Source organism: Lactuca virosa, chromosome 3 (genome assembly GCF_052849685.1).
Source record: "Lactuca virosa cultivar CGN04683 chromosome 3, Lactuca_virosa_CGN04683_v6, whole genome shotgun sequence".
Lineage (NCBI taxonomy): Eukaryota > Viridiplantae > Streptophyta > Magnoliopsida > Asterales > Asteraceae > Lactuca > Lactuca virosa.
In genome coordinates this window covers 7219276-7243375 of record NC_136428.1, presented here as the reverse complement: position 1 = coordinate 7243375, position 24100 = coordinate 7219276, and the positions used below count along the sequence as shown (strand labels likewise).

The 24100-nt window shown below is 38.6% G+C and overlaps 1 protein-coding gene, 1 long non-coding RNA gene and 1 other non-coding gene across 6 annotated transcripts; 1 reads left to right on the top strand and 2 right to left on the bottom strand.

The window, feature by feature from the left end:
* Positions 1 to 7628: 7628 nt before the first annotated feature.
* On the bottom strand, positions 7629 to 9617 carry LOC145162192 (uncharacterized). Of its 4 annotated transcripts, none has more exons than XR_013738946.1 (4): positions 9288 to 9617; positions 8827 to 9121; positions 8082 to 8263; positions 7629 to 7864 (listed from the first exon to the last, which is right to left on the bottom strand). It is a non-coding gene; the product is annotated as an uncharacterized LOC145162192 (long non-coding RNA). The 4 variants fall into 4 exon arrangements; XR_013738949.1 differs by having other exon boundaries at positions 8827 to 9072; XR_013738947.1 differs by having other exon boundaries at positions 8827 to 9064; positions 9288 to 9616.
* A 3453-nt stretch (positions 9618 to 13070) lies between these two features.
* LOC145165166 (geraniol 8-hydroxylase-like) lies at positions 13071 to 14933 on the top strand. Its single transcript, XM_079083848.1, has 2 exons — positions 13071 to 14072; positions 14157 to 14933. The coding sequence occupies exons 1-2, from the start codon at positions 13140 to 13142 to the stop codon at positions 14802 to 14804; spliced, it is 1581 nt and encodes a 526-aa protein (XP_078939974.1). The 5' UTR covers positions 13071 to 13139; the 3' UTR covers positions 14805 to 14933.
* Positions 14934 to 22481: 7548 nt separating this feature from the next.
* Positions 22482 to 22588, bottom strand: LOC145167999 (small nucleolar RNA R71). Its single transcript, XR_013741595.1, has one exon. It is a non-coding gene; the product is annotated as a small nucleolar RNA R71 (small nucleolar RNA).
* Between the last annotated feature and the right edge of the window lie 1512 nt (positions 22589 to 24100).

Genomic DNA, 24100 nt, shown 5'->3' with positions numbered 1-24100 from the left:
TAACAACACCAATGCGAGTGGAAGTGTTAATGGTAGTCCAAACCCTAGCGTTAACCAACCTCAACGACAAGTGCCTACTGGAAAGGACACCTTTGATCCCCAACCTAACATCCTGAAACGAAAGTTCAAAGGAAGTTGTTCAACCCAAAGACCTACTGAAAGGTGGCGAATTGGGAAAATCAATACCTCAGTCAGCCCTACTGTTCCAACCCCAACCACACCGTACTTGGGAAATCTCCCGCACTGCAGCAAATGCAACTACCATCATCATGGAGTCTACCGAGTGCCGCATTGCACTAGATGCAACAGGGAGGGGCACACCTCCCGCAGCTGTAGGGACCTAGTCAGGTTCGTCACTCTGACCACTAATGTTGGGGAAAGTCCAACATGTTACCTCTGTGGTGGTGTAGGACATTTCAAAAGAGACTGCCCAACAGAGAAGAACAATGAGGAAACAGGAGGAGCCTAACCTCCGAGAGTGAGGAAGCATCGAAGGACCCTGCCACATTTTGGTACGTTTTCGAAAACCCTGATAATTGTTCATAATTATGATTACTTTCTCGTCCGGATTAAATCACGAAATCTTTATAAGGTTTAAAGCCCTAATGAGCAAATTATGATAGCTTAGTGAATACACTAGGGTCAGTTGTAATTATACACGGCTTGTGTACACCAAACGATCGTAGAGAGATCTAGTGGGAATCATTTAACGAAAGCTCATAGCTTCAAAACATCAGAACCTTCGTATTAGTAGTACCCACCAAGTTCAAATCAAACACAAGAAACACCCGAGACATTCATCTAGGACACCAATGTGTTAGCAAAACGATCCTCCCGGATTAACTTAACGCACGATTCTACGACGTCATTCTGTTTAGTCCCACTGGGTCTATGTCATATCAACCCCTTTTGTCTTAAATCATTCGATCGCGAAACTCCCGTCGCTCGTGACGACAAACCAAATGCGAACTTCAAAAATTCATCACTCTTCGAAAAACCCGAAAGTATCCATACGAAGAGTACCACCTACAAGGACATGGACAAAGTAAGAGGGTTATCCGGACAATTGAAAATACGTCATGGGACACTCAACTACCCTTAATTGAACTTTCTTGCAACAACGGTGACCTTCCCAGTATCGAGGTTGCGCCGCTCAAAGCCCTCTATAGCCATAAGTACAGACCCCATCTGTGCTGGGCTGAGGTGGGCGACACGCAACTAGACAAGAGTCGAGTCCCCGACAGCACTCTCACGAGTCCTGAAATCATCCGAGAGACGGCTGAAAAGATCGTGCGAAAGGGCTACGCCGATGAGAGACAAAAACCATTGAAGTTCCAGATTGGTGGACGTGTCCTTTTGCAAGTCACACCCTGGAAAAGCCCGATACGCTTCGCAAGACGTTGAAAGCTAAAATCAGGATACGTTAGACCATCCAAGATCCTTGCTAGGATCGGTCCCGTAGCATACAAACTCCAATTACCACGAGAGCTCCGCAACATCCATCCTGTCTTCTGCGTGTCGAACCTAAAGAAGTGTCCGTCCGATGAGACACTTGTGATTCCTCTCGACGAGATCGAATTAGGCGAGGGTCTACACTTCGTGGAAGAACCTGTCGAAATCATGGATAGCGAGAGATCAAACGAACAAAGCAAAGTCGCATCCCGATAGTGAAGGTTCGCTGGAATGCCAAGCGGGGACCCGAATTCACTTGGGAGCGCGAAGATCAGATGAAACAGAAATATCCGCATCTCTTTTCTAATCCATGATTTGTATTCTATGTTCGAATTTCGGGACGAAATTCCCTCTAACGGGGGGATGATGTGACAACCCGAAACTTTTATTCTGTACGCTTGGTCAACTTTATCAACATTGAATTTGATTCTGTTACCTTTTAACGCCGTTTAAGAATTAGTTTAAGTGTTCTCAGCTTGAGTACAACCGGGAATGAGATTAGAAATGAGTCAACAAGTCGTATAGAGACAAAACCAGGCCATACACCCTCCTGAGAGGTGTGTACGGCCGCACACATGAGTGTGCGGCCGCACACCCATCTTCCAGCCGCACACTCACGCTTATATATATAGGGTGACCCCTTCACTCATTCCTTTCCTTTGGCTGCACTCTACTTTCTCTCTCTAAAAACTACATCCAAGAACACTCTAAAGGCCTCAAAAATATGAAATACTCCATCATTCAGCTTGTATATTGGTAAGACATCTTGATCTAAGCCTAAAAACACTTCGTGTTCTTCATCACTTGAAGGTGTACGGCCGCACACCTTCATAAGGTGGTCGTACACACCTCAAAGAACCTCCAAAGTGAGAGTTGATCCCCTATCTTCTAGTTGGACTTCGTTTGAACCTTAAAATGCTGAAAAAATCGACTCTTGGAGCATATATGAAGGGTGTACGGCCGCACACTCCTGTGTGCAACCGCACACACCCTTTGTACGGCCGCACACTCCTGTGTGCAACCACACATACCCTCTGTACGGCCGCACACTCCTGTATGCAAACGCACACACATGCTGACCACACACCCTGGCCGCACACACACTCTTTTGGCCGTACACCTCCCTTGTTTGATCATATAGGGTCCCGACAAGCATTTCCAAGTCTTTAGGGTGGTTTCCCGTCATGTTTAGTCATGAAACACCCAAATTCTAACACACATATGCGTTATCGCATGTTAATAGGATCCACTTGCATACGAAACACCGGTTGACACTCAGCATTCGTAACCGATCATACACCCAGATCCAACGTCGATCAGTGAGTTCATACCTCTACATTTTCCGTTTTTTTTAATGTTTTTCAAGGGGGGGGGGGGGGGAATACAAGCCAAATTCAAAGTATTTTATTAAGTTTTAAACTTATTAATGCAGTCCAACAATTTCCACATTTAATAACATATTCGGATATTTTATCTCTTTTTGTAATATGTTGACCATAAGGGAAACTACTATTTTGGAAATCTAACTTCATAGCTTTCAGAAAGGTTTTTACAAAGCATCTCTATATCAACTCTAATAAACTATAACGGGTATAGTTTGGGATAACCCTCTAGGCATCTCTACCTAATCAGATTTCATAAATGAATATATATAAACTATGGCAGATTTAGTTTATGTTATATATTTTCTCAGGAGTATAAAGTACTATTATCCATGGATAATCATTGTTTTATACTGTTTCTCGCTAGTAAACTAGATTATACAGAATTGTGAGGCTCTACTTCAATACTGTACCCTTAGGTGTATAGTGATAATTCTATCTCAGTATAACCAGAGTCTCCTGGAGGGAGAGCGTGAGATTTGTGAATAGATCTATTCGGGACTGACAATCCCACACCAGAACTGCTAGCTACAGTTAGGCGGGCACGCCTGTGGTGAACAAATGTCATTTAGCTTAACGCCTGAAGAACGTTATAAAGGTCTCTCAGTCATATCAAGTATGGTTATACGACTCGCAAATAAGTATAAACTAACTTTGTTTACGGACTCTACTCTTCACTTGTTTTATTTTGATTAATAAAACTACTTTCATATATATACTGATAGTGATCATGGGTTTTCAAAACTTACATCTCTACCTCTAGTACGGATAACCTGTTTTTAGGGAAAATATAGGATTTTCCCAAGATAACACCGACATTTCTAAAACTGATGGTTTATTTTCTACTAATAGACACTCTTTCAAAACCGCTTTTCATAAGAAAATATAGGATTTTCTTAAGGAACACTTTTCGAAAGGATTCAAAGAACATTTGTAGCACCTGGTTCTTGGTACGTATTTCTTTCTAAGTATTTTGCATTTTTGGCCTTGGACTCGGCGAGTTCAAGGACCAACTCGCCAAGTAGAAGCGGGACGGGACGTGAAATTTAAGTGATGTACTCGGCGAGTCGGGTCCCGGACTCGGCGAGTAGACACTGTCTGGACAAAAACCCTAATCCAAGGGTTTGCACCCTATTTAAACGACCTTATGCAGCCTCCATCGCCCCTTTATGCTCCCAAACACCTCTCATTGAAACCCTAGCCGTTATTGAAGCAATCTAAGGCATTTGGAGTGATTTTGGTGCTTTTGTGACCCAAGGAAGGAAGGAAAAGCTTGAAGGATCAAGAGGAGGCTAGAAGGATCCGATTTTGAGCATCATTTGCAGTCTACAGAAGGTATAAAGTGTATACCTTGTTTGTTCTTTTGATAGATCCCATTTTGTGGAGTTCTAGGGCTTTTCTAAGCCATTTTGGTCACCAACCATGGTTGCAAGCATGGTTTGGGGTTGATGTTTCGGATCTAGGTCCTTAGAGGGGTTACAAGGCAGAAAGGAGTGGCTTTTGCACTCAAAGAAGGCCCCACGCATTGTAAGAGCTTGTTTTAGGACCTTTTGAGCTCAAAGTCCCATGCAAGCACGTAAAGGTTGTAACTATACGTGCTAGATCGATTGTAGAAGCATAGATCTATCTTTTGATCAAGGGTTGTACATCAGAAATCGAAGATTTAGTGAGAGGATGTGACCAACTCGACGAGTCCATTCTTGGACTCGGCGAGTCCTGGGGTTCTGTCCCATATCAGTTGAGGGTCATAAGGACCCAGTTGAGTGTGGAAAGGTTTTAGGGAGTCCCGGGGAGTGACCCAACGTTCTGGACTAAGCTATGGTTCTGGAATTCATGGGACTCGGCGAGTGCATGAACGGACTCGGCGAGTCCAAGGCAATCTTCTTAAGGATGAAGATGAACTCGACGAGTTGTTCATCAACTCGGCGAGTCGAGGACAGAACTTGTTCATCAGATGAAGGTGAACTCGACGAGTTGTTCATCAACTCGGCGAGTCGAGGACAGAACTTGTTCATCAGATAAAGGTGAACTCGACGAGTTGTTCATCAACTCGGCGAGTCGGATGAGTTTTCATGTGATGTTCATATGAGAGAAGAACTCGTCGAGTTGACGGCCCAACTCGACGAGTGGGGTTATGGATGAGGACGAGTAAAAGGTGAGGGACTCGGCGAGTTGACGGCCCAACTCGGCGAGTCGGGTCAACTGGAGGTTGACTTTGACTTGGACTTGGTTGGGGGTAAGATGGTCATTTTACCCTAAGAATAGATATCAGTTTCTAACTGAGTGTTTGTGGGGATTGTAGCCGGAGGATTTCCGGAGCAGCAGCGGACGGAGGTTTCCCGCACAGATTATCAGCAGCTTCTGGTACGAGGTGAGTTACCTTCCAGTAGGGGTGGGTCTAAGGCCACAATGCCGGCCCACCAATGAGGAGTATTTAGAAGATGATTGTCTTTGTGATAATTATCTTGGTCTGGTTATGTGTTTGGTTATGAGTTATATCTGTATGATATGTTACGTGCATGATAGGGATAGCTTCCCTGACAGTGGTCCTTAGGACCAAAGGGTAGGTCAGTACCCGGATATGCCTGACTGTATGCTTTTATCTTGTTATTGTATGCTAGTGGTAGGGGGTGGAATAGTCCCCAGTTACCGGTTGAAAGATACTGATGACGATTACCGGTTGAAAGATACCGATGATGATTACCGGTTGAAAGATACTGACGAAGATTACCGGTTGAAAGATACCGATGATATTGTATGGTATGTGGTATGATGGGGGAACTCACTAAGCTTTGTGCTTACGGTTTCAGTTTTGGTTTCAGGTACCTCTTCGTCTAAGGGGAAGGAGCCGGCAGCGTAGCATCGCATCACACACACACACACATGATTTTCCGCATAGAAGTTTTCTGGGACTGTACTCTGATATGTTATTAGTTTATGACTTGGGTTTCAGACATGATACATTGTTTTATGAGACGACGTGTTTTCACAGTATTTTCTAATGGATGTTTTTATGAGTTATTTAAATAAAAATGAAATTTTTGGGCGTGAATTTTGGGCTGTTACAACATTTTCCACCAAAACTAAAATGTTTATGAACTCACCAGCTTTATGCTGATACTCTTTCAAAACTGCTTGTATTCTCAGGGAATTAGTAAACAGGTACTTCCAGGAGTTCGGAGAAGATGAAGTGTTAGAGTCGCGTCCTTCTATGTTACTTTTGATATGGATAAAACTATGTATTAAACAATGTAAACCTTTTTCATATATGTATTCAATGTCTGGTTGTGTTTACTATGCTTGCTATACAAATGTTGTGATACTACGCATGACGTCCTCCACCCCGGAACGATTCCGCCATCACGGTTTCGGGGTGTGACAGACACAATGTTGGGGTTCGCGCCCCGAACTTCATAAATTCATATCTTTCGCATACGAGCTCCGTTTTCGACGTTCTTTATATCCACACGTAGGTGAGATTATGCTCTACAACTCTCGTTTAGACTCCGTCGGCTAATTTTGACTTTAACTTTTATTATATTATTTTTAGTAGGTCGGGACAGGAAAACTCCGTTAGGAATTCACAACTCCTTCATCTGACGTCTGTTTTCGTCTGTCTTTATACAGTTGGACTACTATCGACGAGATCTTCGATTCTTGTTTAGATTTTTCGGCTAGAAACCACTCGATCTCATATTCGAACTTTGGGCTGCATATCGCTAAGTCGAAACTTCGAAAAATCATAACTTCCTCATACGAAGTCAGATTTAGACGTTCTTTATATGCATGCTCTCGATTTAATGTATTCTAGGACTTTTGTTTAGATCACTAAGGCTAAATATCGCTCTATCGTAATTTCACTATTTACGTTCTACAGCGTCGTGCCGAATCTGTCGCGAAACTTCGACAGGTCATAACTTCTTCGTTATAACTCGGATTTCAGCGTTCTTTATATGTACGGAAACCTTGTGACATATACTACAACTTGGTTAAGATTATTTATTCTAAACACTCTTCTATCAAAAAGTTATTTTTGACGCTTATCGTCTCTAAATTGACTAGCCCAGATCTACGGGCATTACAGATTTCCCTCATGGCAAGATCTAAAAGAATACAAGGCAAGATTGAAGCTTTATACCTTATGAAGCTTCTCAAGAAGGTAAGCATCCTAGATCCACAAGTTGCTCCTTCACCAAGGCTTCTCCAAGGATCTTCTTCTTCCTCTAACACGCCAAGAACACACCAAAAATCATACACTTGAGCTCAAAAAGGCACACTCAAAGACTAGGGTTTGCAAAAACGTCCCAAGGGAATGGAGGCTGAAACGTGGAAAGGAAATGAGCCAATATGATGCTTAAATACCCTTCAAACCCTAAAATTTAGGGTTTCTTCTGACATGAGTACGCCCAACCACTACAAACAAAATGACGTTTAGTGGCACGGAAAAAGTGCCACTAAAAACCAGAAAAGTGCCACTAAAGGTCCCTTTGGTCATCAGCGGCACAAAAAAATAGTGTCACTAAAAGCGCTGCCACTAAAGACTTTTAGTGGCACTTTTTTATTGTGTCGCTGCAGCCTTTCGGGTTTTAGTGGCACTTTTTTTATGCCACTATAACAAGTTTGTTTTTTGTGGCATATTTTTTATGCCACTATATAATTGGTAAAATAAAAACGTTTTTTTATGTTTTTAGCAGCACTTTTTTTTACCACAAAAAATTTATGTTTGAAATTATGTCAAAATTTTTTATAAATGTAAATAGGATATAAAACAATTAAGATAATAAACGAAAAAAATATAAAAACATTACTTAAATTTAACTTGTCTTATAACAATATTCTCAATATTTAAAACAAAACGATCCTTCAAAATGTTTAATAAGTCTAAATATTGTGATATTGACACCCAAAACATAAAACTATCAAACTAAACACTTTTTGGGAAGAAACATGAAACTTTGTTGAAGATGAACTTTGCAGTTTGCATTCAGTCAATCCTGATTCCAAATTTGCCCTTCTTTCCCCACACTAACCTAAAGAGTAGAAGAGGGAAGAGAAAACAACATATGTTACTCCAAGTAAAGGCGTCATATCCAACATAAGAAACTTCTCAAAACGTCTATTTAAAGACATTGTAAGTATAAGTACCATCTGCATCCACGTAAAAAAATGATACACAATATCGCAAGTGTGTATAAATTATAATCATATAATGACTATAAGAAATATGTAATGAAATTGGCAGCTTACCATGAAGAAGTTCCAGTTGACGCGACTCATAAGGCTCTTCTGTATATTGTTTCACAAGAAAAAACACTTGTACAACAAAGAATAATGGGCACATTGTATATTGTTTTATTAGTATACTTATTAAAATTACAATATTTCTGACCTGACGTCTTCCTATCCCAACCAAATGAATCTGATCGCCCCTGAAAAGAGATCAATGAACCAAACTATTATATTAAAGACTCTTATATCATCTTTTTTGAAATGATGAGAAAATAAACAAAATAACAAGAGTAAATAAATCCACTGTACTAACATCATAAAGTTAGTGGACATGTATTTTCCCAGGCAGATAACATAATAACTAAGTAGTAAATACATAAAATATTTATCCATAGATAGCTACAGTTCTACTTTATGCATTCAAGAATGCAATCCACATATAATGAATCAGAAAGATAAATTACCTTAAATAAAGGATAATTCTCAAGATACAATGAGCACTTTGATAACTTACATTACTATATAAACAAATGTTTAAATAACATCAAAATTTCCAAAAAACACTAAATAAGATTAGAACTAAAGAAACGCTAAATTATACAAGCCCAGACAACAACCCTCTCGATTAATATACACATAAAATTTTATAAACACTTCAAATTCAAACACTTTATTAAAGGAAACTATCAAAAAACTGAATAATAGATTTTCCTAAATCAATTAATATACTGGAAGAATTTAGAGTAAAAAGATAATGATGTACCAGTTCAAAAATCCCTCTTTGGTGATTTAACAAACACCTGGCGGACATAATTTAGTTGAGTTTTTCAGTGAGTCGATAGGTGGTTTTGATAAAGCTCGATATGCCTGGCATTAGTATTATATCCAGTGAACTGGCATATTTAAACTCGTGTTCCAGAATCAGGTTGGGGAGGGAAGAAGAGATGCATCAATGTATTATTCCGACAATCTATCGATGATTCCACGGTTTGAGAGAGAGCCTAAGAGGCTTGTCAGGTTTGCATGCCGAAAACAAGAACTCAAATTACATTTTTGAACTTCAAAAAAAATAACAGGATCTAAATGATTAAGCACTGCCCACACGAAAAAGGAGGAAAAACATCGAGAAGTCGAATAAAATCGCACTCAAAATCAGAGCTTTAACAGAAAGATACACAACTGAATTTTTGAGCTTCAATAACAATCGAAATTAGAAAAACTTACGAGTAAATGAATCTAGTTTGGATCTCTGCGGGCTTGTTCTTATTCTTGAACCTTTTCCTTCAGTTTGGCTTCTACTAATAAAAAACAAAAGAGAAATATGAAGGGGATCTGAGAGTTTGGGAATTAGGAATTGGGAGGGATTTTTGTTTATAAGGAATCTGAAAGGGTTGGATGTATTTTCAATCTCAGTTTAAATTATGAGTGGTTTAGAATTCTCAATCAGATGATACAGTGGCAACGATATGATCGACTTTGGAGAAAACTTGATTTACGTTATGTTTTTGGGATGGGGGAATTAAGTCAAAATTTTGGAGACTAGAGGGAAATTAAAAGCTGAAAATGAAAATAAACTTTGGTTGCAGCGGGAAGTTTAAATTTTGGGAGAATTGGAAGCGGTAAAAGAAAACGCTACGATACAGTGACACAAAAAAATATATGCCACTAAAAACCCATTATAGTGGCACAAAAAAAAATGTCACTAAAAGTTTGTGCCACTAAATGTAAATTTGTTTGTAGTGAGATACGTATACACCCACCGTACTAGGGCGCGCCTTAGTACGCTCAGTGTACACACATGTACGCTTAGCGTACTCCTCCAGTTTATTTTACCAAAATACCACTAGGGCTTCAATGCATAATTCTTGAACTTAGGGATCAAATTGACTTATAATTTAAACCATGGATGAATTTAAAAATACATGAAATATGGGACGTTACAAATTTTAAACCAATAGATGAATTTAAAAATACCTGAAATCTGGGGCGTTACAGTTGGAGATGGTCTAATTGCCTAATTCTAACCCCCCCCCCCCAAAACACAGACACAACTCAGAAAATTCAAGGGAGGGGGGGGGTAGTGACTAGTGATGTTATTTTTCTATTTTTTTTATCATTAATAAAATCATACTTCTTCAAGAATGCTTCTTCAAGAATGCTCAGTAATATATGGAAAAAACTCTAGTAACCCCCCTCCCCCCTCCCCCAAAACACAGACACAACTCAGAAAATTCAAGGGAGAGGGGGGGTAGTGACTAGTGATGTTATTTTTCTATTTTTTTTATCATTAATAAAATCATACTTGATATATGAAAAAAACCATTTCACCCTCACAACAGTTACCTACGCTTAATAGCAAACAACTGACGGAATGACCAAACGTTAAAGTTTTGAAACTAAAGAGACCAATGTTGATGACCTAAAAAGTGAACGACTAAACTCAATTTTTTTTTTAAAATCACAATGACCATTTTTTAAGATTTGTCTTTTCATGATAATAAACAATAATGTGTGATCAGTGATTATTAAGACTGTTTCACATTTATTTTTTATTATTAAATACAAATCCTTATATTTTACAGGAAAAAATAATGAATGATCCTTGGCTAATAATAAATACTTAGCATACAATAATATATGCAAAAAGGAAAAATATCATTAAGAATGGAAAACTTACCGATATGAACGCTTTTTGTGTACTTTTAATCAGAATTTATGTTTTCATAAGTATTTATTTAAAAATAATAACTCTGATTTTGATTCATCACATCGACAGCAATTTTGATTTATTATCATTAAAAATAATTATAAACGATCAATCATTAATCCAATCTTTTTATTTGATTATATATATCAAATCAAATAATAAATATTTTTTACAAAAATAAAGTAATACATATAGAGGTCACGTCTCTACCATTACCAATTATGGAATAAGAAACTATGTATATTTTATTTCTCTCTTCTTACGAACTTGAACATGACACCCCTATTATGTAATATAAATGCACGTCTCGAATACGACTATTACCACCAAAATTATATGATCATCAACAACCCTTACACCACCCTAAAAATGTTCATATTGCGGTGGTGCACCCGTTATCTATCAAAATTTGGATTAGGGTTTCTTGATACACCTTTTATTCATCAACCATCAAAACAAGCTCTATTCAATCTTGATATTGGGCCGTTTCATCCTAACTCAGAACCTGTAGAATGCGCTGTGTGTTTATCTACAATCAAAGAAGATGATGAAACAAGAGTGTTGAGATGTAAACATCTTTTTCACAAAAAATGCTTGGATCGTTGTGTGGAATACAGGCACACAACATGCCCGTTGTGTAGGGGGTGTTTAGCTGGCCCTCATTTAGTATCCGAACATGGCTGGGAATTGCTCTATCTTGGTTTCTCTTTTGTTAAGAGTTCAACTGATGACGATTACTGTAAATGGTGGCTACGTTGATTCATTATCATGTATTCAATTTTCATGGAATATTATTAATATCTTGATCGATCAAATATGTACGTGTTAATAACGTTTATAATAAATCACCATGAATTCCATTCGTATTTACTTGTATCAATTAAATATATACATTGCACAACTCACAAGCAACTATATATAGTTCCTAATTACTATAAAACAGGGGGCATTATATTTCCAACGTAGGCAATCTGTCCCAAGTGCCCCGATGTGATCATAGTTTACTGACAAGAATATCAGTTAGTGAGTAGCGACATACTAACATTGGTAAATTTTGTTATGGATTCGTTTTGAAACAAACTACGATTGGATACTATTTGTGTTGGATTGCTAACGGAATAGTTTTTGACAGATTACCAACGAAATCTTTTGTGACTGTGTTTGTGAAATTTGGGATGAATTTTCACTGACATAATTCCAGGCAAATTAGTGCGGAAACCATCATAATCCGTCGATAGTGACAATTAAAACCCAATCACCCAATCATGTTTTACAATTTCAACCACAAATATAATGAGTATAAATCTACAAAATATCCAAACATATTCCATAAACAAAACAAACAGGTGTCTTAAAAAAATATTTAAATAACAAACATAATGAATGGAAACAAAGATGCATTAATTTTCGCTTTTAAAAATTTGTAGATTAGTGAAGTTGAAATTGGTTTTGTGCAGTAGCAACATTAGAGAAATGTTTTTTCCGTGATGAAGTTTGTTAAGTCGAATTTCTGGATAAGTTTTTAAATGATTGTTTAATTTGCACGGATGAAAAGGAATAAGGATTTATCAAAGTTACGAATAAACAGGATAGGAATTGATTCCAAATTATGAGACATGATAGAGATCAATTGCAAAAATAACATTTAGTTCTACGTTTTAATGTTATTTTACTTTTTATTATTTATTTATTTATTTATTATATAGTAGACCCTAATTAACTTTTGATCCATTAAGATATTGATTTTGTACAAATAAAAGTAGTTATAGTTTTTTAACATTCAACTTCAACTAGTGGCAACTAGTAACTAGGGGGCCTGTCCTAGGGGCCTTTAGTGCAATAAGTCATTTGACTGATTTTGAGGGTGTGGATGATTTGTTGGTTATTTATTAGTACATATTCATGAGTTCCATCTTTCAATATCTTTCAATATTTCCTCTTTCAAAATTATTTGGAGTCATGTATTCGTAGTTTTGGTAAACATCTTGGTTGTACGTCATATCATCTATTTATCATCTACTTATTAATAAAAATTGAACCATTTAAAGAAGTTTCTTTCGTATTGGTAAAATTAATTGTTTCGAAATGAATAAGTTTGAAGTGATCTAGATAAAAAACCACTTACATGAATACTTGTTTAAAAGTAGAAAATATCCTGGTTACTACGTAACATTTTCTTGGCTTTAGCGAAGTTTGTTTGTTTGTTTTTTTTTTTTTAATATCCATATCTCTCGTTTTGTATTTCATCAAGATTAATTGATGGATTCGTGAACGGCAATATAAACCATTCCTATTTATATCCATCTCTCTAGTTTTATATTTCATCAAAGATTAATTGTGATTCACATTCACTTTGGTAGCTTCACAAAATGCTATCAGATACCCAGTGGTCATGGTGGTCGGAACTAATTACCAGCAAGAAAGACGAGTTCACATTCCAAGTCCTCACCCTTTCAGTCATTTCGTTAATGGCGATTTTATGGTACAGATCACGGAAGACATTATCCACGTTGCCTCCCGGACCTCGTGGTTTTCCGGTGGTGGGGTATCTTCCATTTCTTGGCGCCAACTTCCACCATGAGTTCACCAAATTGGCCCAACGTTATGGCCCCATTTTCAAAATCCAACTCGGAAGTAAGACCTACATCATTCTCAGCTCCTCAGACCTAGCTAAAGCTGTGCTCCATGAGCAAGACGATATCTTTGCTAACCGCGATCCTCCGGTGGCTGGGCTGGTCGTCTCCTATGGTGGCAAAGATATAGTCTGGTCTAACAACAACTCATATTGGCGTAACCTGCGTAAAGTGTTTGTGCACGAAGTCCTGAGCAACAAGAACCTGGAAGCAACTCAATCTTTCCGGCGAGGTGGAGTGAGAAAAACCATCAAGCAGGTGTATGAAACAATGGGGACGGAAGTGGACATTGGTGGGATCGTGTTCTTCACATCCCTCGGCGTCATAACCAGCATGATATGGGGGAAAAGTTTGGTTGAAGATGAAAAGAACAGTGATGTTGGGGTTGGATTGCGAGAAGTGATTTCAAAGATAGTGCAACTTTTGGGTGCGCCAAATGTGTCGGACTTTTTTCCGATGTTGACGAAATTCGATTTACAGGGGGTGCAGCGAGAAATGAAACGACAATGGAAGACGATGGATAGGATTTTGGAGAGGATAATCGAGGAGCGACTCTCCATTAAAAAGGATGAAGCTGGAAGAAAGGATTTCTTGCAGATTTTACTAGAGCTTAAACAACAAAATACTGCATCGGCTTTCACTATGACAGAAATCAAAGCTCTTCTCATGGTATCTTTATCATATAATTGTTTCTTTTGATATCCAAAAACCGTTTTAACTTGCTTTTTTTATGCACCATCTTTTCTCAAACAGGACATCGTAGTTGGAGGAACAGACACAACATCAACAATGGCAGAATGGACAATGGCAGAGCTTCTGCAAAATCCCGATGAAATGAAAAAGGTTCAAGAAGAATTAGAACAAGTTATAGGGAAAAACAACATTGTGGAAGAATCTCATCTTCCAAAATTACGTTATTTAGATGCAGTGATTAAAGAAACATTCCGGTTACACCCTCCACTTCCTCTCTTGATTATGCGAAGTCCAAAATTACATTACATATATTCAGCCATTAAGGTAGGTGGATACACAATTCCTAAGGGTTCCAATGTCTATTTAAATGTCTGGGCAATACATAGGGATCCTCAGTATTGGGAAAATCCTCTAGAATTCGATCCTAATAGATTTTTAATGGCTGATGGAAGAAACAAATATGATTATAGCGGATACAATACCAACTTTCTCCCATTTGGATCTGGTAGAAGAGGGTGTCCTGGAGTTCCCTTGGGTGAGAAGATGTTGCTTTACCTTTTGGCTTCATTGTTGCACTCATTCAATTGGATTTTACCAAATAATAAAGAACATGAGTTGTCTGATAAATTTGGGCTTGTTGTGAAGAAGAGAAACCCACTCATGGCTATCCCTTCTCAAAGGTTACCAGATAAAAATCTCTACATGTAGTAGAGAGTAGAGACTAGAGGCCATCATTTGCATTCCTAATAATTTCTTAAGGGGCTTCTTGAGAAAAGCAACCAATGTACTTAATTTTGTCAACTCTTGTTCAAATTTTAGTAAAAACCACTTGATGAATTTGTTGTGGTTAATAAATTAAACATGTTTAATTACTTGTTCAGTTTAGACTGTCCTTTTACATACTTTGACTTATAATGAAACATCTATATATAATTACATAATGAATCAAATATATTGAAGGATATGTTGCGGTATAAGCATTTTTACAAACAACATAACCATATCATGCAGAATAATAATGCTAGCGAAAATAGGAACATAATATTTAACGTGGTTCATATGATTACAATGATCGGTTATGTTTACGGAAAAACATCAAAAAAAAGATTTTATTGATGACTAGCTATTCGTACCAAATGACTTACACATGATTTAGGTTATATGAATTCAATTAATATATATATATATATATATATATATATATATATATATATATATATATATATATATATATATAATGACCTAAACTATGTCAATAAGGTCAAGCCCATAAAACACTGACGAAACTCGAACATGACTCGTTTTAATATCATAAATGATATATGAACTAGCCCACGAAAAATTTCTTCCTGTTGGTTGGACCCGGCGGCTCCACCTAGACCCCCGTCCGCTCTTTTGTGACCTCATATTTGATCTACTTAGCGGCTAAAGGACAAATGGTGAATCAGTCTTAGCTACTTACGATAATTATGCGTGTGATTCTTATTCGTACACAATAATTTTTTTTTCATACACAACAATTTCTTGAAAAATGTCAGTTTTACTTTTTCCTCAATTTTATCAAACTTTATATTTTACCCTCTCTCACTAAAAAATATTTTTTTGACCCAAACTTTACATGAATGCATTTTTTTCTTTTAACCCTTCCCCGAAATAAATGTTTTCTACCTAATTACTTTTTTCATACATAAACTTAAAAAATATAAAACACTTGGATATATTTTTGTTGACACTAACTTTTAAAAGTAAAAAACATGTTATATCACCAAACGTTTACCAAAAAAAATGTTATCAAACAACAGCCCAAAATAGAAAATTAAACAACCGTCCAAATAAAAAAGATAGGAAAAACTATGACATACTCAAAAGATTGTCTAAATCAAACGTATTTAACAGTTATACATTTAAATCAATTAAGTTTTCATCATCCACTTTATTGCATCTTTGTGATGATGAGCAAATTTTGTCAAGCATGTTTTTAGTTTTGAAAATGTTTGAGATTGGTTGAAGACGTGTAGAAGTGATAAAATCATTTAGTAACCCTTTCAATAAAACATCATTTAGTTATACTTTTAAGTTGAAGCTCACATTGCAATATTAAAGAGCCCAACAAAATGTCAAAATTCAAATTCAAGTCCATTTTTTTCCAAGTTCAAATCCAAGCATGAAAGTTAGATCGTTCTAAAAGTTCATAAGGGAAAGTCTTCATCTAATCTTTTTTTCTTCATATCCAAGAAAATAGGAAACGGATAAATCTTACATCTAACAATGAAGATTGAAAGAGATTTTACCATGATCGTGTTCCTTTTTGGATGCATAAAATCTTTATATTTGTCATCGATAGAAGGGGAACCATCGTTTTCATCACCCTACACGACCCCAAAAACACCACCCTTATCCCTCCATTAAAGCCAACCTTTCTCCACCATGCGCATCTTATACCATCACCAAACTGCCACCCTTCATCACCATCAAACACCCCCAAATCCACCCTAACAAGGAAGACCTCTTACCATATTCACAACTTGAATGCTTTGCCATTACCTGACACAACTAAACACCAATATTATCACTCCATTCCAACAATCAACCACCTTCATCAGTTTTACAAAATCTACCATCATCATCTCACCACTGCCAAATCACCCAGCATACACTACTAGTATCCTTCCCCTGATATGACCTACCTTCATCACCCCCTTCACAACCACCATCGACCATCACTACATCACATACTACCCATCGTCACCATGTAACACCCGTTTCCCAGAATAGATCGGTTGAAGGTCTAAGGATCAAATGTAAGGTTTTTGGGAAAGACCTTGTGCCACGACGTGGCGAATGGAGCACCACGTCGTGGAATGTAAAATACATGAACGTGCATTCAGGTGTCTACCACGATGTGGCAAGGGGAAGGCCACGACGTGGCATCAACTACAGCCCAATCTCATGATCTTTTAGGGTTCCTCCATATTTAAGCCCTAAACTTAAGGTTTAGGGCATCCCCTTCACCCTCCATCCCTTCCAAACAAAACCTTGGCCTCCTTGAAGCTTTGAGAGATTGTTCCTTTGATTTGAAGCTTAGTTCTTAGTCTTTGGTGGAGCTTGAAGAAAGAGGAAGATCATCTTGGTGTAAGGGAGCAAGGAACTAGCTTGGATCCACCATGTACTTCAGATTTCTGAGTGAATGAAGGAATAAAGTTCTCATCTTGACTTATGTTCTTCTTGGTGCATGTTTGAGACCTTTTTGAAGGTTTTGGTCCCTTATTTGGATGCTTTTGGAGTTTGAAGAACTCTCGAGCTTGTGTTTTCTTTTCAAGGACATTAGACTTCTGTGGAATAAGAAAAAGGACCATGTTTGGTGTATCTTGTTGTAACATCCTGTTTCGAGAAGTTCTTATTTCAGGATTGTGGACAATAAATGAATCAAATGGAGGCCCTGGGCTTCAATGGAATGTAGTTTAGACTCTATTGTAGGTATATGATGTTGTACAAGTGATTTAAACCTTAGATTGTTCGATGGAAGCTGAGGGGTAAAATGGGAAAGGTTATGTTTTGGGATTCTTGCATAAATTAAGGATTTTAGTTCGAAATGTTTTTAGTCATAAGTATCAAGATAGAATTGTAGAGCTCGTCGATACCTTCCCGTGGATATAAAGATCACTGAAAACGGAGTTGAAACAAAGAAGTTATGGCTGTTTAAAGTTAAGCTGGAAAAAGGGAGCATGGCGGTACGTTGGGCATACACTAGCTAGTACGTTGAGCGTACTAGGCTGAAGAAATGCATTTTTAGGGCAGTAAGTTGGGCGTAACTTTAGGTACGCTGGGCGTACAGCCGTAGAGTAAAAACTCTATTTTCATGGTCTTGATCCCTATTTAAGGTCTCTAACCCCTTGGGGGTCCTTCCTAATATCTGCCTCGACCCTCTTGAGCCTCCAACTCGAAACATGTTAACGTATCCCACTAGGAATACGTCAAAGATAATGAGACCATTATCTAAGGATGACCTAGTGAATGGTCGCTGCTCGACAAGTGCTAGGCCCGAGCTCCTCTCCACCGCAGCCTCGCACTTATGTCTCGGCGCTCTAGCGCCAAGGCCAGGCTTGGGACGAGAAGCTTTGGTCTATAACAAGAAAAAATAGTACCAGACGCCTCCCAGAGTGACAGGTGTAGCGCTCAGCACGTTGTCCTCTGGTAGTTCTGCACCAATAGCGAGAACTGCTAGTGAAGCACGATTCGCCAATAGGACGCCTCCACATTGTGTCAGCTCAGAAAGGACAAAAAGGTATTGTCGGGGTTCTGTCCCCACGACGACAGGTATTAAAAGAACATTTCTCCTCCAAGAGAAGGGATCGCCTCTTTCTCTATCTCGATTGAAATCCTAATTCTCTCATCTAGATATTGACTATACCATCTGAGCTTCGTTCAAGGATCCCCTCCCAGATGACGACTGACGTCTATTCTTTCTTTGTTGTGATTCTCATGATTAACCCAGACAAGGTAACCAGTGACGACATTAAGTCCCGACGACATATCACAACATCCGGCGCCATCCGGACGTGTACTTAGTGTTACTCAACCTGTAAAATGACACTAGACTTTATAAATGGCGGATGGAGGACTCGTACCGCCGGACGGTGGTGAAATCGGCCCAGTCAGACCCATGCTATCCCTCGACGGCACTAGTTCATCAGCACCATAGGGGCAAACGTCTACTCAAACACCAACGATGTCGGCATCCGGCTCCGTGGCGAAATTCATAGCTAATCTATGGCGCCCGCCACCCGCCGCAGCAGAGCATTTGGTCACAACGACCACCACAGCGCCACAAGGGACACCAACCCATCAATCGCAACCAGCTAACAACCGACCTCAGCCTCCACCACGACAGACGGCATCGAGTACTTGGTCTCCAAGCACCATCTCACCTTCCCCGCAACAGATGATGATGGCCTACCAGTTCTCCCCCATGGCGAGCATGTCACACGTCCTGCTCTTCATGCAACAGCCGATGTTCAACCCCTACTCTCACCATCTCCAGGGAACATTCCCCCAAGCAATGCAATCACAAGGGCACAATGCCCAAACAACACCGATTCAGGGGACCAACTTGCACACGCCGGAGCAACCGGAGTCAAACTCACAATCTCATCAGCTCATGTACGCAAACGCACCGCAACCACCGTATATCCCACAGAAGCCCATGTACAACCAAGGGTATAACTACCGATACGGCTAGGGGTACAACAGTCTGTACCATGCCCAACAGTTCACGGCATATGGTGGATTCCTGTTCCCCCAGATGGAAAGCTCATTGGGAAGCGCCAACTCGACATTCTGCCAAGATCTCCTACAGTACAAGATACCACATTCAACTATGATACCAGACATACCGAAATACGATGGCACAACACCGGATGAACACATCGACACTTACGAATGGACGATGACATCGCTTAGAATGGACAAGAGGTTCACCTGCACGAATTTCCTTATCACGTTATCAAGGAATGCAGGCAAGTGGTTCAAAGCGTTGCGGCCAGGGAGCATCTCAAGTTTCGAACAACTGGGATACTCTTTCTCAACAACTTCATGCAACTTAGAAAGGGGAAAGGGGATGCAAACTCCATAATGGCATGCAAACAGAAGGAGGTTGAGTCCATACGAGCATACTACGAGAAGTTCACCGTCGCAACGCTCAGCATCCCAGGCTATGAAGAGTTCCTTGTTACGGGCGCCTTCGCCCAAGGGCTGCTCCCCGACCCTCTATCCAAAAATATGCAATGAATAGTGTCAAAGACCATAAATGAACTCAAATATCGGGTGGAAAAGTTCCTCAGGAAGATCAAGGACAAGGAACAAAAGTTAGCCAACCTTAAAGTTGTAACAAACACATACATCAAACAGGAGGATGCAAGTTCCCGCTCTATCCCCAATCACCATGATCGTCATGATGGGAGCAATGATAAACATAGCCGGCACTCAAGGTACCCATCTCGCAGATTTTGTCCATTCGGCAAAGATGAGCCCCGGAGCAGTAGGGTCGAGGTGTATCTCGTCGAAAAACCATCACTGATGCCAAACAAAGAAGAAGGGAAATACTACGAATACCATAAGAGCAAGACTCACGATACCGGTGAATGCACGGTACTGAAAAGAGAAGTGGAGGAAAAACAACTAACAGGCGACCTCGCGGAGGTTGCGAAACACCTGAGGTCCAAGTTCGAAGCTGATCACAAAGAGGTCCGAGCTCGGAAGGACACTGATAGTGTCACATTTATACATATTTCTAGGCATTATTTTAATACATTTTAAGCTATAATTTTGTTAATTGCAAAGATATTTGGTACTTGTAATGTTTAAATTGTATTTTGCAGCCAAAAGTGAACATTGTCGAAGAAAAGGACCGAAACCGACAAAAGCTGGATACTTAGAGGACTGGAGCTGAAAAAGATACAAAAAGGATGTTGCTTGACAGCTTGACCCCTCATCGGTATTTTGACAATATATCATGACTCGTAACTCCGATTCATGAGATTCAAAATGTTCTGAAAACTAGACAAAATTTCGGACGACTTTCGTTTTTGTGCCAAATGCAAATTCCCAGTTCTCACGACGTGAGATTGATTCTTATAGAAGATAGCTACGCGGAATGCAGTTTCCTTGCCGAACACGAATTCTACTGATCTCACGACGTGAGACCCTAATTCTCACGACGTGAGACACGATTTTTGAAAGCTATATATATATATCCCTTTGCTCATTCGATTTTGGGAGTTGGTTTTGACATATTTTGTAGAGATACTCGAGTTTGGAGGTCAAAAACCTGCGAAAAACATCATTGGAATGAGAGCTTGTTTGAAGATCGATGATTTGAAGATTAATTCATTACATTCGGTTTGCATTTATTTAATCATGTCAATTTCTTATGAACTTATGTGTTTACTTTCAGCAATGAGTAGCTAATCTAGTTTACTTTCATTTAACTAGATGAAACCTTGAAATTATGAGTTAGTTTAGTATTTATTGGATTTTATAATGTTGGTTTGGTGCTTATGTTTGATTATCATTACCTAACATGTTACAGTTTGTATCTTTGTTGCTTAAACTCAAGTTTAGTGTAGCTTAGTGACCATTAAATTACATGAACTTGTTTACCTAGTAGTTTAGTGAGCATTAAATTGCTAGAGCTAGGAGTGACTACATGTTAGATAAGTGATAAAAGTAACAACTTTAGCTGTGTGTGAGAACATAATTGTGATCATAATTGTATTTGCTTAATTGCCTTAGATAAATCTTACATAGCCCAATTATCATTAATAACTAATTATGTATTTGCTTGTGTAGGACCATTACATAGTAGTGCACGAATTGGTGAAAATATTAGTAGATTTGGCCAAAATTGTTAATTACATATAAATTGGTAACCAACTTTATTAATCCATAAATAAGAGCTAACCATAGAAAAAGGTGGTTTCGAAACTAAACAAAAGTGTTTTTATTATATTGATTACAATCGTTTTTAGTTTAGTGTTTAAGTTAGTCTGAACTTGAAAAATCAGATAAAACCCCTTTTTAATTATTCCTTGCTTTTAGATTAATTTTTAGCAGTTGTTTTAACATATTGAATCCGTTCCGTGTGTTCGATACCCAACTTAGTTTACTATACTATAAACTGACTAGGTACACTGTCTATAGGTGCATTAGTAAATAAGTAGTTAGGTTATAAATTTAAAGCTAGATAGGTATAATCTTTTTCACACATCAAGTTTTTGGCGCCGTTGCCAGGGAATGACTTATTTGATTTTTAATTTAATTGCTTTAGGTTAATCGATCATTTTTATGGGGTAAAAACCGCAATAAGTTATTTTTCTGCATTTATTTTTTCTGTCTGATTTGTAACCACGTCGTGGTCATCTTTACCACGTCGTGGTCACGTTGCGGTTAGATTTTAGTTTTTGTTCGTTTTACGCATGTGTTTTCTAGTTTTTTTAACAGGAAATATGGGGGACATCACGAGCATGTCAATGGAAGAGTACAAGCGACATATAAGGAACGAAAACAAATGGGGTCTTGATCCACCAAAAATCCCAACCACGACAAAGTTTGAACTATCGGGACATATTCTTGGCACGCTAAAAGATCTAGCTTTTTATGGGAAGGAGCACAAGGATGCCTACGAGCACATAGAAGAGGTGGTGGAGATTTCAAATTATTTTAACGCTCCAAACGTGAGTAAAGATGCAGTGATGCTTCGTTCTACCGGTCACATTGAAGGGTGAAGCAAAAGAATGGTTAAAATCACTTCCCTTTGGATCAATCACGACATGGGATGATTTTAAGACTGAGTTCATAAACCAGTTTACCCCTCCTTCAAAAGTGGCGAAGCTTAAAAGAAACATACAAGATTTTCAACAATTAGAAGGGGAGTCGCTATACGAAGCTTGGGAGCATTACAAGAGATTATTACAACATTGCCCTCAATATGACTTCAATGTGCAACAAGAAATGTTGATATTTTATGATTGAGTCAATGTGTGAACTCGCCAACTTCTAGACTCTCAAGGGACCATGACAAAGAAGGATCCGGCAAAAAATAAAGCTTTAATTGAAGAATTTGCCAAGCATTCAAGGGAGTATCACAACCCAAGGGGTGAGGATATCACGAGAAGAAAAGTGAATATAGATGGAGTTTCTGAAGTCTTAATGATTGTAAACTCGACGCCATGGAAAATAGGCTCACAAAGATGGATGGATCAATTAATGTGGTACACGATAAATGTATATCTTGTGGAGGACCTCACTCTACAAGGGATTGTGAATTGGAATACAAGAGAGCTCAAGACACGACAAAATATCAACAACTAGAGCATAATCTCTACCAACTAGAACGAGTCCAATTTGAGACGATAGATGATCTCGAGTCGATGCTATTTAGATTCATGGAAGCTAGCGAAAAAAGACATGATGCAACAGTTAGAGATCAACAAGCATCTATTTTGAGCATCCACACACAAGTTGGGCAATTAACAAAAGCTTGTACAAGAAAAGCTACCGGATCTACCTTCAAGAAAAGTCGAGTCAATCCCTATAGCTCAAGTCATGGCCGTTGATACAGAAGAAGAAGACGAATTGGTGCATATGAAGGACCTTGAAGAGGAGTATAATCAGTCACTCGAAGTAAAAAAGAAAGAAGAAGAAGAGTATCGTGAAGCTGCCCAGTCGCCACGACGTGGAGGCAATAGTGCCACGTCGTGGGCAATAAAAGAATATTATGATTTTTCTGTTGTTAAGCCGTATCAACCACCTCTTCCTTTCCCAGCTCGTGCCAAGGAAAATCTGGTGAAGCAAGGAAACACAATGTTCATGGAGCATAAAGAACTTGAAGAGCAATTGGAAAAAGAGGAAAACCATTCGAAACCTCCAATGTCAACGCCAATGATTTTTGAGGTGTTTGCTTTTACAAGGACACTGGATCAAGTCACAAAGACAACTGAAGAAAAAGAAGAAGAATATGATGAGCCTCATTTTGACAAGAAAAATCCGGAAAGAGACAAGACAAAATCTAAAGACGTGGGAATGAGGAAAGAACCCAAGCGAAAGCATAAAGAAGGTGTCAGCCCAACAATGCAAGAAAGCTCAAGAAAGACATTCAACAGACGGGTTGCCTACAAATAAACAAGGCTCAAGATGATGGAGAACGGGGAGGTTACACTTCCACCTCACGCAATGTAGAGTGGGAAGGAGTCCAGCTCACGACTCTTCAAAAAGAAGCACTTCTCGGCAGGCAACCTGATGTTTTTAGAGTTTGCATTTTCTTTTCTTTTTTATTTAGTTTGAGTTTTATTTTTTGTTTTAGTTTTATTTTACCTTAACCGAATTATCATGTGTTTCTCTAGTCTTTTGATCTTATTTTGTAGTGATGAAAGAAGTGAAGCAGTGAAGGAGCTTAATTGTAAATAGCCGGGAGATTTTAGAAGACTAGAACCTAGAACCCACATTTT

Bases quoted from the DNA above. Each gene is read 5' to 3' on its own strand.
- LOC145165166 (XM_079083848.1), top strand. From the start codon at position 13,140: ATGCTATCAGATACCCAGTGGTCATGGTGGTCGGAACTAATTACCAGC. The intron at 14,073-14,156 runs GTATCTTTATCA...TTTCTCAAACAG, and splicing joins AAATCAAAGCTCTTCTCATG to GACATCGTAGTTGGAGGAAC.